Raw genomic sequence first — 12,606 nt, 5'->3', positions numbered from 1 at the left:
TGCGCAGTTGCCTTTCCTTCCATTCCTGTGCTGGGCGTACGTCAAGATGGCGGCGTCCGTATTAAACACCCTGCTGAGGCGGCTTCCTATGCTTTCTCTCTTCCGAGGTGCCCACAGAGTTCAGGTAACTTCTCGAAGGACATTTTGCACAACCCCAAGTTGGTTATACCTTCTCTAGGTCGTCGCTCCGCTGTCAGGAATCCACGAGTGGAGACCTTCCCACGTGTTTATATCTTAGCTGTCTAGGCAGTACTTCCAGCAACCCCCTCCCATACACCGCGCGTTTTCTAATCCCGAGCCGAGGACTAAGCCCCAGGGTTAGGTGTCATCCTTCTTCCAAAATGCCATCTCAGTAAAATAATTAAGTGATAGAATTGACCCCCGTCCACCCTCAGTTATGCATAACCAGCTTTTTGAAAATTATTTAAATAATTAAGGGGCTATGCTAATGTTGTATCGTTGCAATTTTAGCGTAACATATGTGCTCCCCAAGCGAGCGCCACAACCAGCTCTTAACTGTGCAGGTCATGTCTAAATCTGTGTTGCTCAGGAATGTCCTTAGGGAAATTAGGGATCCTAATTTCTACCCACCTTGCTATTTCCCAGTAAGGTCAGGATATATTCTTACGACCTGAGGACAGTTTCTCAGCTCTCTTTATTAAATCAGTTTCTTATCAGAGTTATGAGAGCTTAACTCCGTCCTTTGAATTGAGGTTTCCCTCCAGTCTTGTGTACTCACCTCTCTGGAGGTTCTTGGTGGGGCACGGTGAGATAGAAAGGCTTGCCCAGCTGCCACTCCCTAAAGTGGGACTGAAGAGTGGTGACAGAGGTCAACACAGACTTAATAACAGCCTTGGTAGCTTTAAAACTAGCGTTAGGACTCAAGTTTGTTCTGCCCTGTAGATTGTTGACCTTCAGCTTTTATGAAAATGGGCAACTCAGTGACTTCATTGCATTGATTTGGAGACTCACCTGTCTTCAGCATCCCCTCCCCACCACACATCTTGGTTCCGAGAACCTAGATATCCTTCCTCTTTATTCTTCCACCAGAATCAATTCATTTCCAAAAAGCAGGACTACCTTTTATGTACTAGATTTTTTTTTTCTTTTTTCTTTAGATGGAGTCTCACTCTGTTGCCAGGCTGGAGTGCAGTGGTGCGATCTTGGCTCACTGCAATCTCTGCCTCCCGGGTTCAAGCGATTCTCCTGCCTCAGCCTCCTGAGTAGCTGGGACTACAGGCACATGCCACCACGCCCAGCTAATTTTTTGTATTTTTGGTAGAGATGAGGTTTCACCATGTTGGCCAGGATGATCTTGATCTCTTGACCTCATGATCCGCCCGCCTCAGCCTCCCAAAGTGCTGGGATTACAGACGTGAGCCACTGCGCTGGGCCTTGTACTAGACTTTTTAATTGTCTTCTGAAATAAGATTGTTTTTCAGCATATATCCGCTAACTTAGCTTTTCTTTCAGGATCCAGTTGTAGAAAAGGAGCGTTGTTGTTGATTTATGTCAGTTTAAACCCAACAAAAATACTTAACTTACATATGTATTCCTGTTATATTCCATTAATGCAATATGTATGCATTCCCCCTCTTTCCAAAATGTGATAAGCAAACCATTGAGTTCTTTCCTTGAACTCATTATTTTATTTTTTTCTTCTCCTTTATAGGTTCCCCTCCAGACTCTTTGCACCAAACCTCCCTCTGAGGAAGATTCTTTGTCCCCAGTTCCCATTTCTCCTTATAAGGATGAACCCTGGAAATATCTGGAATCAGAAGGTACCTCTAAATGGGGAAAGGGAGGGTCAGATAGGATTTAAGATAAGTGGATAGAGCCACCCACTACACTCCCACCCAGGAATAACTTGTATGATCTTTCATTTCAGAATACCAGGAGCGATATGGTTCTCGCCCTGTCTGGGCTGACTACCGCCGCAACCACAAGGGTGGTGTACCCCCACAGCGGACTCGGAAAACATGTATTGTGAGTTTCTGAGAGTGGGATGTGGAGTAGGGGTAGAGGCCACAAGTAACAGTAACAGCAGCACTTTTTCTGACGGGTTTGAACATCCTTAACTGCTGGTTTTTTCTCTCTACAGCGTGGGAATAAAGTTGCTGGGAATCCCTGCCCCATCTGCCGAGATCACAAGTTGCATGTTGACTTTAGGGTAAGGAGAGTCTTTTCTTTTTATGGTAAGAAAAATAAAGATTAGGAGCCCCTTTGCAGTGCCAAAGAGATTACTGTAGGTGCCCCACACTTCGTATATCCTGGAGGCCCTACAGTTTATTTTGTAGTAACTGTTTCTGGCATTATAAAAACATTTCTCTCTCCAGTCTTTTACCTTCTACTATGGATTGTACTGCAAGTTTTATCCTATGCCTATGAAATTTACAGTCTAAACTGGCAGGTAAGAGAAATGACTATTTCTTTTGAGACTGAGTCTCACTCTGTTGCCAAGGCTGGAGTGCACTGTCGCGATCTCAGCTCACTGCAACCTCCGCCTTCCGGGTTCAAGCGATTCTCCCACCTCAGCCTCCCAAGTAGCTGTAACTACAGGCGTGTGCCACCATGCCTGGCTACTTTTTGTATTTTTAGTAGAAACAGGGTTTCACCATATTGGCCAGGCTGGTCTCAAACTCCTGACCTCATGACCCGCCCGCCTCGGCCTCTCAAAATGCTGGGAGTAGAGGTGTGAGCCACCATGCCCAGCCAGCGAAATGGCTATTTCTAGTGGGAGAGCAATATCCAAAGATTCGTTTGTATTCTTTACAGTTATTACAAAGTATATTGGCCCACTTTCTTCCTGAGGTTTTTTTATATTTCCTTGTCAATGTTCAGTGGCATGCTGGGACGTGAGGCCGGAGGGCAAGATAGAGTCTAGTATTTTTCAGAAAGCCTTCAATATGTGAGAAGGACAGGATTTGCTCCTTTAAAGAATTTGGAAACATATTGGCTGGGCGTGGTGGCTCATGCCTCTAATCCTAGCACTTTGGGAGGCCGAGGAGAGTGGTTCACCTGAGGTCAGGAGTTCGAGACCAGCCTGGCCAACATGGCAAAACCCTGCCTCTACTAAGAATACAAAAATTAGCCAGGCATAGTGGCAGGCGCCTATAATCCCAGCTACTTGGGAGGCTGAGGCAGGAGAATTGCTTGAACCAGAGAGGTGGAGGTTGCAGTGAGCTGAGATTGCACCACTGCACTCCAGCCTGGGCAAAAGAGCGAAACTCCTCAAAAAAAAAAAAAGCAAAACAAAAAAAACAAGAATTTGAAAACATTACATTAATAAAATAGGTAATAGGAAAGTGTTCTTCTGAGCTTGCAGCAAAAGTATTAGAGCAGAAGCTATATGGCTGGTCATCAGGGAAGCAGTAGAGCATTTGGATAACAGTCAGAAAATGGGGGTATTTGACTGCAATAAGAACCCTTCTGACACAGGTTATTCAGGAGTCCCATAGATAATTCCCCAGTTTTGACTGCATATGATTAGTTATAAAAAGAGATTATGGCCAGGTGCGGTGGCTTATGCTTGTAATCCCTTGGGAGGCCAAGGTGGGTGGATCACTTGAGGTCAGGAGTTCGAGACCAGCCTGGCCAACATGGTGAAACCCCATCTCTACTAAAGATACAAAAAAAATTAGCCAGGCGTGGTGGCGGGTGCCTGTAGTACCAGCTTCTTGGGAGGCTGAGGCAGGAGAATCACTGGAACCTGGGAGATGGAGGTTGCAGTGAACCAAGATTGTGCCATTGCACTCCAGCCTGAGCAACAGAGCAAGACTCTATCTCAAAAACAAAACAAAACAGAGATTATAGTTAATTATATAACTGAGAGAGAAATGTTACAAATTTAGTAGCACAGGTGATTCCGCTTGCATTCTACTCCACAGTGTATCTGCTTTTTTCTCAAGAGTCTCATTTCCTACAGTTAATTTGCTGAGTGAGGGTTGTTCTATGTAAACTGTAAAATTATTCTTACTATATAAATTATATTCAGTATGCTATTAAATACATTAGTTGTTTATACATACACATTACAATATCATTTTTTGGGTGATTTCTGGGATTTCCAATGACCAGTCCCAGTTTTTCACCTAAAGGCTGACTTTAGAACTTAACTTCTGCAGGCTGGGCATGGTGGCTCACACCTGTAATCGCAGCACTTTGGGAGGCCAAGGTGGGTGTATCACCAGGTCAGGAGTTCAAGGCCAGCTTGGCCAAGATGGTGAAACCCCGTCTCTACTAAAAATACAAAATAATTAGCCAGGTGTGGTGGCGGGCGCCTGTAACCGCAGCTACTCGGGAGGAGTAGCAGAGAATTGCCTGAACCCGGGAGGCGGAGGTTGTAGTGAGCTGAGATTGCGCCACTGCATCCCAGCCGGGGCAACACAGGGAGACTCCGTCTCAAAGAAAAGAAAAAAGAACTTAATCTGTGCATAAGAGATTTCTTTGGGAGCACAGTGACAGAATATGGGATGTGCAAGGATGGATTCAGTGAATTGATGAAGCCCAAATGGGACATGAAGGAAGATAGCACCTGGAGAGCTGTAGAGGGGTGAGAGGATAGCATCTGGAGAGCTGTAGAGGGGTGAGAGGATAGCACCTGGAGAGCTGTAGAGGGGTGAGAGGATAGCATCTGGAGAGCTGTAGAGGGGTGAGAGGATAGCATCTGGAGAGCTGTAGAGGGGTGAGAGGATAGCATCTGGAGAGCTGTAGAGGGGTGAGAGGATAGCATCTGGATTGCTGTAGAGGGGTGAGAGGATAGCATCTGGAGAGCTGTAGAGGGGTGAGAGGATAGCATCTGGAGAGCTCTAGAGGGGTGAAGGTGGTCCATGTGGGTATGTAGGGATTGTGTACTTGCAGTGTCCAAAGATCTTGCTGTTCTCCCTTCCTTTTTCCTCACGTTTCTCTACCACTTTCCCCTACAGAACGTGAAGCTCTTGGAACAGTTTGTCTGCGCCCACACGGGTATCATCTTCCATTCTCTATACACAGGTTAGCCCATCATCCCTGCACCACCAGAGAGCTTTTCCTTGTGGCATGTTTTGTTTATGTAGTTGTTCAATAGTTACTCGTTCAGTGGCTCCTACTTATGGCTTAAAAGGTCTGGCTGAACCTTTTGGAAATCTTGGTTTACTGGGGGCTAAAGCAATTAAATGTGGACAAAAGAAAAGGACAAGTACAGCCGGGCGTGGTGGCTCACGCCTGTAATTGCAGCGCTTTGGGAGGCCAAGGCGGCCGGATCACCGAGGTGGGGAGTTCGAGACCAGCCTGACCAATGCCTGACCAACGTAGAGAAATCCTGTGTCTACTAAAAATACAAAATTAGCTGGGCGTGGTGGTGCATGCCTGTAATCCCAGCTACTCGGAAGGCTGAGGCAGGAGAATCGCTTGAACCCAGGAGGCAGAGGTTGCAGTGAGCTGACATTGCGCCATTGCACTCCAGCCTGGGCATCAAGAGTGAAACTCCATCTCAAAAAAAAAAAAAAAAAAAAGAAAAAGAAAAAAGCAAGTGCTTCTGTAAGCAAACTATCTAAATGTAGTTTTTATTTGATGAACAGTGATTAATTCCTTTCTATAGGGTCTTTTCACTTTTACAAAAGACTTCTCGCAAATTATCACATAAGTTATTTTATATCATTGTCAATTGAATTAGATTTTCCAAACTTGGAGTTGTAAATTTAACAATTCAAGATTATATCTATTCCCTAACTACAGTCACAGGGCAAATCTGGCCCACTGCCATGTCCATTTGTTTTCATATTGTCTACAATTGCTTCCATGCTACAATGGCAGAGTTGAGTAGCTGAGACAGAGACCACAGGACCTGCAGAGTTTAAAATATTTACTATATGACTCTAGACAGAAAAATTTTGCTAACACTGCTCTGAAGCAAGACAAATTTGCAGAGAATTTTTTTTTTGTTTTTGAGACGAAGTTTCACTCTTGTTGCCCAGGCTGGAGTGCAATGGCAGGATCTTGCCTCACTGCAACCTCTGTCTCCCAAGTTCAAGTGATTCTCCTGCCTCAGCCCCCTGAGTAGCTGGGATTACAGGCGCATTCCACCATGCTTGGTGAATTTTATATTTTTAGTAGAGATGGGGTTTCTCCACGTTGGTCAGGCTGGTCTCGAACTCCCGACCTCAGGTCATCCAGCCACCTCGGCCTCCCAAAGTGTTGGTATTACAGGCGTGAGCCACTGTGCCCGGTGGAGACTAATATATATATATATTTTTTGCAACGAAATCTCATTTACTTTGTCACCCAAGGCTGGAGAGCAGTGGCGTGATCTCGGCTCACTGCAGCCTCCACCTCCTGGGTTCAAGCAATTCCCCTGCCTCAGCCTCCCATGTTGCTGGGATTACAGGCACGTGCCATTGTGCCTGGCTAATTTTTTTTGCATTTTTAGTAGAGACAGGGTTTCACCATTTTGGCCACTTTGGTCTTGAACTTCTGACTCAAGTGATCCTCCTGCCTAAGCCTCCCAAAATGCTGAGACTATAGGCATGAGCCACCGTGCCCAGCCTTGCAGAGAATAAATCTGAATTCACCATTATTGGAGGTGGCAGTACAATCAGTGTTCAGTTTGTCAAGAGTTTCTTATAGTCAAGCTGTAAAGGCTGAAGGGACTATTATTGTTACTCTCTCAGATTGCCTTCCCCAACTCTGAAGTCTCTTCTCTCTTTATTGAATCTTTCTCTGTGGATTGTTCAAGTCAACCCTCTAATTAACCACACTTGCCCATTAAATTGTGTTCTGCTCCCTGTCTTGGAGGCTTTACCATTAAATAGCTTCTCTATAGTGGCTAGACCCTCCTAAATCTTTATCCCAGCTCTCCAAGAGATGGGAGAGATTCTTTCCATTGGGCAGATGGGGAAACTGAGGTCCTTGGAGAGGTCAGGGGAAAGGGGTCATTAGGTAAAGCCAGTCCTTCCCAGTCTACTCCTCTGTCACCATACGGAAGCAGTTGTGTTCTATTATTTACTGTGCCTTAAAGAACAAGTTATTTTTCTCCCCATAGGAGTCTGTGTGAAGCAGCACAAGAGGTTGACCCAGGCCATCCAGAAAGCCAGGGATCATGGTGAGCATGAGACGGGGCACATGGCAGTTTTGTTTAGGTATAAGGAAGGTGACTTAGGGCTAGATTATGGATATAAATGCTCACACCTGTTCAAGATGGTAGCAACCAGCATGTTCTTCCTGAGTCTCTTCTGACATTCCATTGTCCCCTGTCCCTTCTCCTGAGTGTCTTACTTTATCATAACCCTGTCTCCTTGGTCTTTGTCTTTCCATCCCTTTCCCTCCTATTTTACAACTGCTGGTCTCAATGCCATAGCAAGATCATAGGAAGATCTTTATATAAATGTCTGGCCCTGGACTACATGGCACTGCTGCATAAATTAGTAAAAGGTATGGATGCAGCTTCATAGTCCTTGTTCAGGGCTGCATAGCTTTGTAAGCAAGAGCCCCAGCAGTATGTCAGCCCACATTTGCCTTCTGGGCCAGTCTCACCTGTTTGCAGTATACAACATACATAAATGTACCCAGTGGCTCTGACTGGTCCCTCCCTTTATAATCCTTTTTCTTCATCTAAACCACCCTCCTCGTTCCCTCTTAAATTTCTCTTCTTTTTTAATCCCTTAGGTCTCCTCATTTACCACATCCCCCAGGTTGAACCACGGGACCGTGACTTTAGTATCTCTCATGGGGCTGTGAGTGCTACTCCGCCAGCCCCCACCCTGATCTCAGGTGACCCCTGGTACCCATGGTACAACTGGAAACAGCCACCAGAGAGAGAACTGTCACGCCTTCGCCGGCTTTACCAGGGTCATCTCCGAGAAGAGAGTGGCCCCCCACCTGAGTCAATGCCCAAGATGCCCCCTACAGCACCAGCGGAAGCCTCCTTCACTGGGCAGACAGACCCTCAGAGTGCTCTGTAGGAGCCGTAGACTGGGAAGAGAGGCTAGGCATGGTGGCTTACAAAAAAATACAAAAATTAGCTGGGTGTGGTGCTGCACGCCTGTAGTCCCAGCTATTGGGGAGGCTAAGGGAGGATCACTTGATCCCAGGAGGCGGAGGTTGTCGTGAGTTGCAGTTGCACCCCTGCACTCCAGCCTGGGTGACAAAGCCAGACCCTGTCTCAAAAAAAAGGGAAGAGAGCCAGAGGGACTAGGAGATATGTGTATGTAGGTTTATATGATGGGATATCACCCTGAAGAGTTGTGTCTTTTGTAGCCAATGACAAATCCAGGAAGTAATGTTGCTGATAGGGATAAATCTTGAGGCTGAGGGAGGGCAGGACAGATGTGTATGGGAAACCCCAACCCCTATATATTGTAAATAGATGGGCTGGGCTAAACATTGTTGCTGTTTCAGACTTACACCAACTCAGCTTTTACACAATAAAGCTCTACTCTCCTGTCTCTAGTTTGCTTTGGGCTGTTTACCGTGAATACCATTAGCGGGGGTGGGCTGAGTGATGTTCTTTTCATATAAGCAATTGGGTGGTGCTGTGGGGAGATGAGTGGTCAGGCTTAAGCCAGCCTTGCCAGTGACGCCTGGGACTAGAAGCTGGGGATGGGCAGCGTGCCACTCTGTCAAGATGCCTTTGTGGGTCGCCATTCCACATTCACAGCATAGCCCACTTCACTGAGGGGCTAAAAGGTTAGTGAGACACTGGGCCTAGGAAGACTGCGTTGCCATGGCACTCACTGCCGTGGGATGCAGAGATGGGAATGAGTGGCACTGCTAGGGATACAGCTGGTTTGGCAAAAAAAAGGGGGGCCCTGGCAGTTGCCAGGACGCTAGGAGCAGGATCTACAGGCGGGGCTCCTGGAAATAAAGACTCCCAGAGGCAGTGCGGCGAAGGGAGGGGCGGAAGTGACGTCGTGTGGGGCGGGTCCAACCGCGCACAATGGGCCATGGAGTTCCCGTTCGATGTGGACGCGCTGTTCCCGGAGCGGATCACGGTGCTGGACCAGCACCTGAGGCCCCCAGCCCGCCGACCCGGAACCACAACGCCGGCCCGGTGACAGCTCAAACCCACCCCCTGCCCCTTTTCTCCCGGTTCCTCTCCAAACCTGGTCCAGGCACCACGCCCCCTTCTCACTGACTAGTGATCGCTCCTTTTGATGTCCTGGCCTGCCTTTTTGGTGACCTCTGACCCTGGGCCTAGTGGGATTGATCAGCGCTTGGATCTGTGACCTTTCACCCCGGCCCAAAATGTCCCAACCAAAGGATGTGGTTGACCCGGCCTTTCTGCTTCCTCACAATAACCTTAAGGGAGGAGGGAGTGTACCACCTTGAAAGGTGTGACAGAAGTTTGGGTTTCAGAAGCGTGGGGTGGGAAATCAGATTGGGAGACTTCCAGGCAAAGGCAGGGAGCGTTCAGTGTTAAACTTTGGTTGGAGTTGTGGCCCAGGTTCCCAGGACTGACTGCCCAGGACCCGCTAATTCAGTGAGTATCTGACTCTTTTATTTCTTCTCTTTCTCTAGTGTTGATCTACAGCAGCAAATTATGACCATTATAGATGAACTGGGCAAGGCTTCTGCCAAGGTACTGGAGAGGTTTTAGATGGAGTAAAGGGAGGACCTCTGTGGGGATGGTAGATAAGGGAGGCCTGGGTCCTTTGGAGGGACTTGCAGAAAGTCTGACTTAATCTTCCCTGCAGGCCCAGAATCTTTCCGCTCCCATCACTAGTGCATCAAGGATGCAGAGTAACCGCCATGTTGTTTATATTCTCAAAGACAGTTCAGGCCGACCGTGAGTGCCACATTCTCTTCCATCCCATTCTCTTAATTCCTTCCTCCCTCAGCCCTTCCCCCATCTTTGACTATCTCTTACAGATAGTTACCACTAGCCTGTTCATTATTTTCCCCGTTCTACAGGGCTGGAAAAGGAGCCATTATTGGTTTCATCAAAGTTGGATACAAGAAGCTCTTTGTACTGGTGAGTGTTACTGGAAGCCAGGAGTTCGTATACCTTGGTTCTTGAGAACAAAAGTGCTGGAGGTTAGGGGGCAGCAGAGATGCCGGGGGTCCTAAAACATTTTTATTGTTTCTCTCTTAGGATGATCGTGAGGCTCATAATGAGGTAGAACCACTTTGCATCCTGGACTTTTATATCCATGAGTCTGTGCAACGCCATGGCCATGGGCGAGAACTCTTCCAGTATATGTTGCAGGTATCACTTACCTCTTCACTGGTTCATCCAAACTAGGGACTCCTTTGCCATGAGCCCTTCCAGAAGCCCTGCCTCCCACCCCCCATATTCCTATGTCCTCCTATTCCCTTCCCAGGCTTCTGGCTTCCTGTTGGCATGCTTTCCCCATACTTCCTCCTACCTTGAGTCTCCTGTTCCCTGCAGAAGGAGCGAGTGGAACCGCACCAACTCGCCATTGACCGACCCTCACAGAAGCTGCTGAAATTCCTGAATAAACACTACAATCTGGAGACCACAGTGCCACAGGTTAGAAGTTTCAGAGAACAGATCCCCACTGAGCATTCCCATTGAATTTATTATTTATGGCAAAGAAGTAGTGACTTATTTCCTATCACATAGGTTTCATTTTCTACAACCAGGCTCTTTGTCTTGTGGTACCATCTCTCATCCTGTAGTGACTTCTTTCTCGTCTATTTTGAGATTTTTTTTTTTTTTTTGAGATGTAGCCTCGCTGTGTCGCCCAGGCTGGAGTGCAGTGGCGCAATCTCAGCTAACTGCAACCTCCACCTCCTGGGTTCAAGCACTTCTCCTGCCTCAGCCTCCTGAGTAGCTGGTACTACAGGCATCTGCCACCACACCCAGCTAATTTTTGTGTTTTTAGTAGAGACGGGGTTTCACCATATTGGCCAGGCTGGTCGCGAACTCCTAACCTTGTGATCTACCCGCCTTGGCCTCCCAAAATGCTGGGAGTACAGGTGTGAGCCACTGTGTCTTTTTTTTTTTTTTTTTTGAGGCAAAGTCTCCTGCTGTTGCCCAGGCTGGAGTGCTGTGGCAGGATCTTGGCTCACTGCAGCCCAACTTCTGGCTCAAGTGATATTTCTGCCTCAGCCTCCTGAGTAGCTGAGGCTCCAGGCGCGCACCACCATGCCTGGCTAATTTTTTATTTTTTGTAGAGATGAGGTCTCACTATGTTGCACTGGGTGGTCTTGAATTCCTAGGCTCAAGAGATCCACTTGCCTCAGCCTCCCAAAGTACTGGGATTACAGGCCTGAGCCACTGTACCCACAAGTTGTTTCCTACACCGAATTTTTCTTTTTCTTTCCTTCTTTTTTTTTTTTTTTTTTTGGTGCATCACCCAGGCTGGATTGCGGTGGCGCAATCACAGCTCACTGCAATCTCTACCTCCGGGGTTCAAGTGATTCTCATGCCTCAGCCTCCTGAGTAGTAGGGATTACAGGCATGCGCCACCATGCCCAGCTAATTTTTGTATTTTTAGTAGATACAGGGTTTCACCACGCTGGTCAGACTGGTCTTGAACTCATGGCCTCAAGTGATCTGCCCACCTCGGCCTCCCAAAGTGCTGGGATTACAGGCATGAGCCACCGCACCCGACCCTTACCACTTTTTTTTTTTTCTTTTTTTTTTAAGATGGAGTCGCTCTGTCGCCCAGACTGGAGTGCAGTGATGCAATCTCAACTCACTGCAAGCTCCGACTTCCAGGTTCACGCCATCCTCCTGCCTTAACTCCCCCTGTAGCTAGGACTACAGGCGCCCACCACCACACCCAGCTAATTTTTTGTATTTTTAGTAGAGATTGGGTTTCAGGGTGTTAGCCAGGTTGTCTAGATCTCCTGACCTTATGATTCGCCCACCTCGGCCTCCCAAAGTGCTGTGATTACAGGCGTGAGCCACCGCGCCTGGCCCCTTATGACTAATTTTCAACCCAAATATAACCAGCTCATTTTCACTGCCTTGTTTTCACATAGTCCATTACTCATGTGGTCAGTCAGTATTTATTAAGGGTCCAGAATAATATGCATTCCCTGTCCTCATGGAACTTTGGCCTAATATGGGGAAGGAGGTCTTGTTTATAACTAAGTGCAGCAAAATGTTACTAATGCTACCCATTCATCCAATAAACATCGAGTGCCTAGCAGTGTTCTGGGCACTGGGAATGCTTTACTCAATGAAACAGACAACAGCCTGGGCAACATGGCGAAACCCTGTCTCTACAAAAAATATAGAAAAAAAAATTTAGCCAGGCATGGTGGCACGTGCCTATAGTCCTAGCTACTTGGGAGGCTGAAATGGGAGAATCGCTTGAGCCTGGGAGGCAGAGGTTGTAGTGAGCCACAATTGTGCCACTGCACTACAGCCTGGGCAACAGAGAGAGACCCTGTCTCCAAAAAAAACAAAAACAAAAGGCCAGGTGCGGTGCGATGGCCCACGCCTGTAATCCCAGCACTTTGGGAGGCTGACGTGGGCAAATACTTGAGGTCAGGAGTTTAAGACCAGCCGGGTCAACATGGTAAAACCCCATCTCTTGGCCGGGCACGGTGGCTCAAGCCTGTAATCCCAGCACTTTGGGAGGCCGAGATGGGTGGATCATGAGGTCAGGAGATCGAGACCATCCTGGCTAACATGGTGAAACCCCGTCTCTACTAAAA

The 12,606-nt window shown here is 47.5% G+C and overlaps 2 protein-coding genes across 15 annotated transcripts in view; both read left to right on the top strand.

Annotated features, from left to right (window-relative positions):
• The first annotated feature begins 21 nt into the window (after window positions 1-21).
• Window positions 22-8,420, top strand: MRPS18B (mitochondrial ribosomal protein S18B). 3 transcript variants are annotated; one of them, XM_045390090.3, is made up of 7 exons: window positions 22-124; window positions 1,673-1,781; window positions 1,889-1,986; window positions 2,102-2,170; window positions 4,926-4,992; window positions 7,019-7,078; window positions 7,642-8,420. In XM_045390090.3, exons 1-7 carry the CDS (start codon window positions 47-49, stop codon window positions 7,935-7,937), a joined length of 777 nt encoding a protein of 258 aa, XP_045246025.1. In that variant the 5' UTR covers window positions 22-46; the 3' UTR covers window positions 7,938-8,420. The 3 variants fall into 3 exon arrangements, with proteins under 3 accessions (XP_045246025.1, XP_073894694.1, XP_005553694.1); XM_074038593.1 differs by lacking the exon at window positions 4,926-4,992; XM_005553637.5 differs by lacking the exon at window positions 7,019-7,078.
• Window positions 8,421-8,906: 486 nt separating this feature from the next.
• Window positions 8,907-12,606, top strand: part of ATAT1 (alpha tubulin acetyltransferase 1) — a 22,521-nt gene continuing 18,821 nt past the window's right edge. For 7 of the 12 annotated variants that reach the window (XR_012434042.1, XR_012434039.1, XR_012434041.1 and 4 more), the window contains exons 1-6: window positions 8,907-9,025; window positions 9,493-9,553; window positions 9,669-9,760; window positions 9,886-9,946; window positions 10,067-10,180; window positions 10,364-10,465. Coding sequence is in view for 7 of the 12 variants with exons in the window: in XM_074038590.1 (XP_073894691.1) it covers window positions 8,919-9,025; window positions 9,493-9,553; window positions 9,669-9,760; window positions 9,886-9,946; window positions 10,067-10,180; window positions 10,364-10,465 (537 nt within the window). In the remaining 5 variants the exon portion in view is untranslated. Of the gene's footprint in view, window positions 9,307-9,492; window positions 9,554-9,668; window positions 9,761-9,885; window positions 9,947-10,066; window positions 10,181-10,363; window positions 10,466-12,606 lie in introns of all 12 variants that reach the window. The other 5 variants (XR_012434043.1, XR_012434040.1, XM_065544244.2 and 2 more) reach the window with 1 other exon arrangement.

This window comes from Macaca fascicularis, chromosome 4 (assembly GCF_037993035.2).
Source record: "Macaca fascicularis isolate 582-1 chromosome 4, T2T-MFA8v1.1".
NCBI classification, from domain to species: Eukaryota; Metazoa; Chordata; class Mammalia; order Primates; family Cercopithecidae; genus Macaca; species Macaca fascicularis.
The sequence above is the reverse complement of the archived record's forward strand: the minus strand, read 5'-3'. Positions and strand labels throughout refer to the sequence as shown.

Bases quoted from the DNA above. Each gene is read 5' to 3' on its own strand.
- MRPS18B (XM_045390090.3), top strand. From the start codon at position 47: ATGGCGGCGTCCGTATTAAACACCCTGCTGAGGCGGCTTCCTATGCTT. The intron at 125-1,672 runs GTAACTTCTCGA...TCTCCTTTATAG, and splicing joins GAGGTGCCCACAGAGTTCAG to GTTCCCCTCCAGACTCTTTG. The intron at 4,993-7,018 runs GTTAGCCCATCA...TTCTCCCCATAG, and splicing joins CTTCCATTCTCTATACACAG to GAGTCTGTGTGAAGCAGCAC.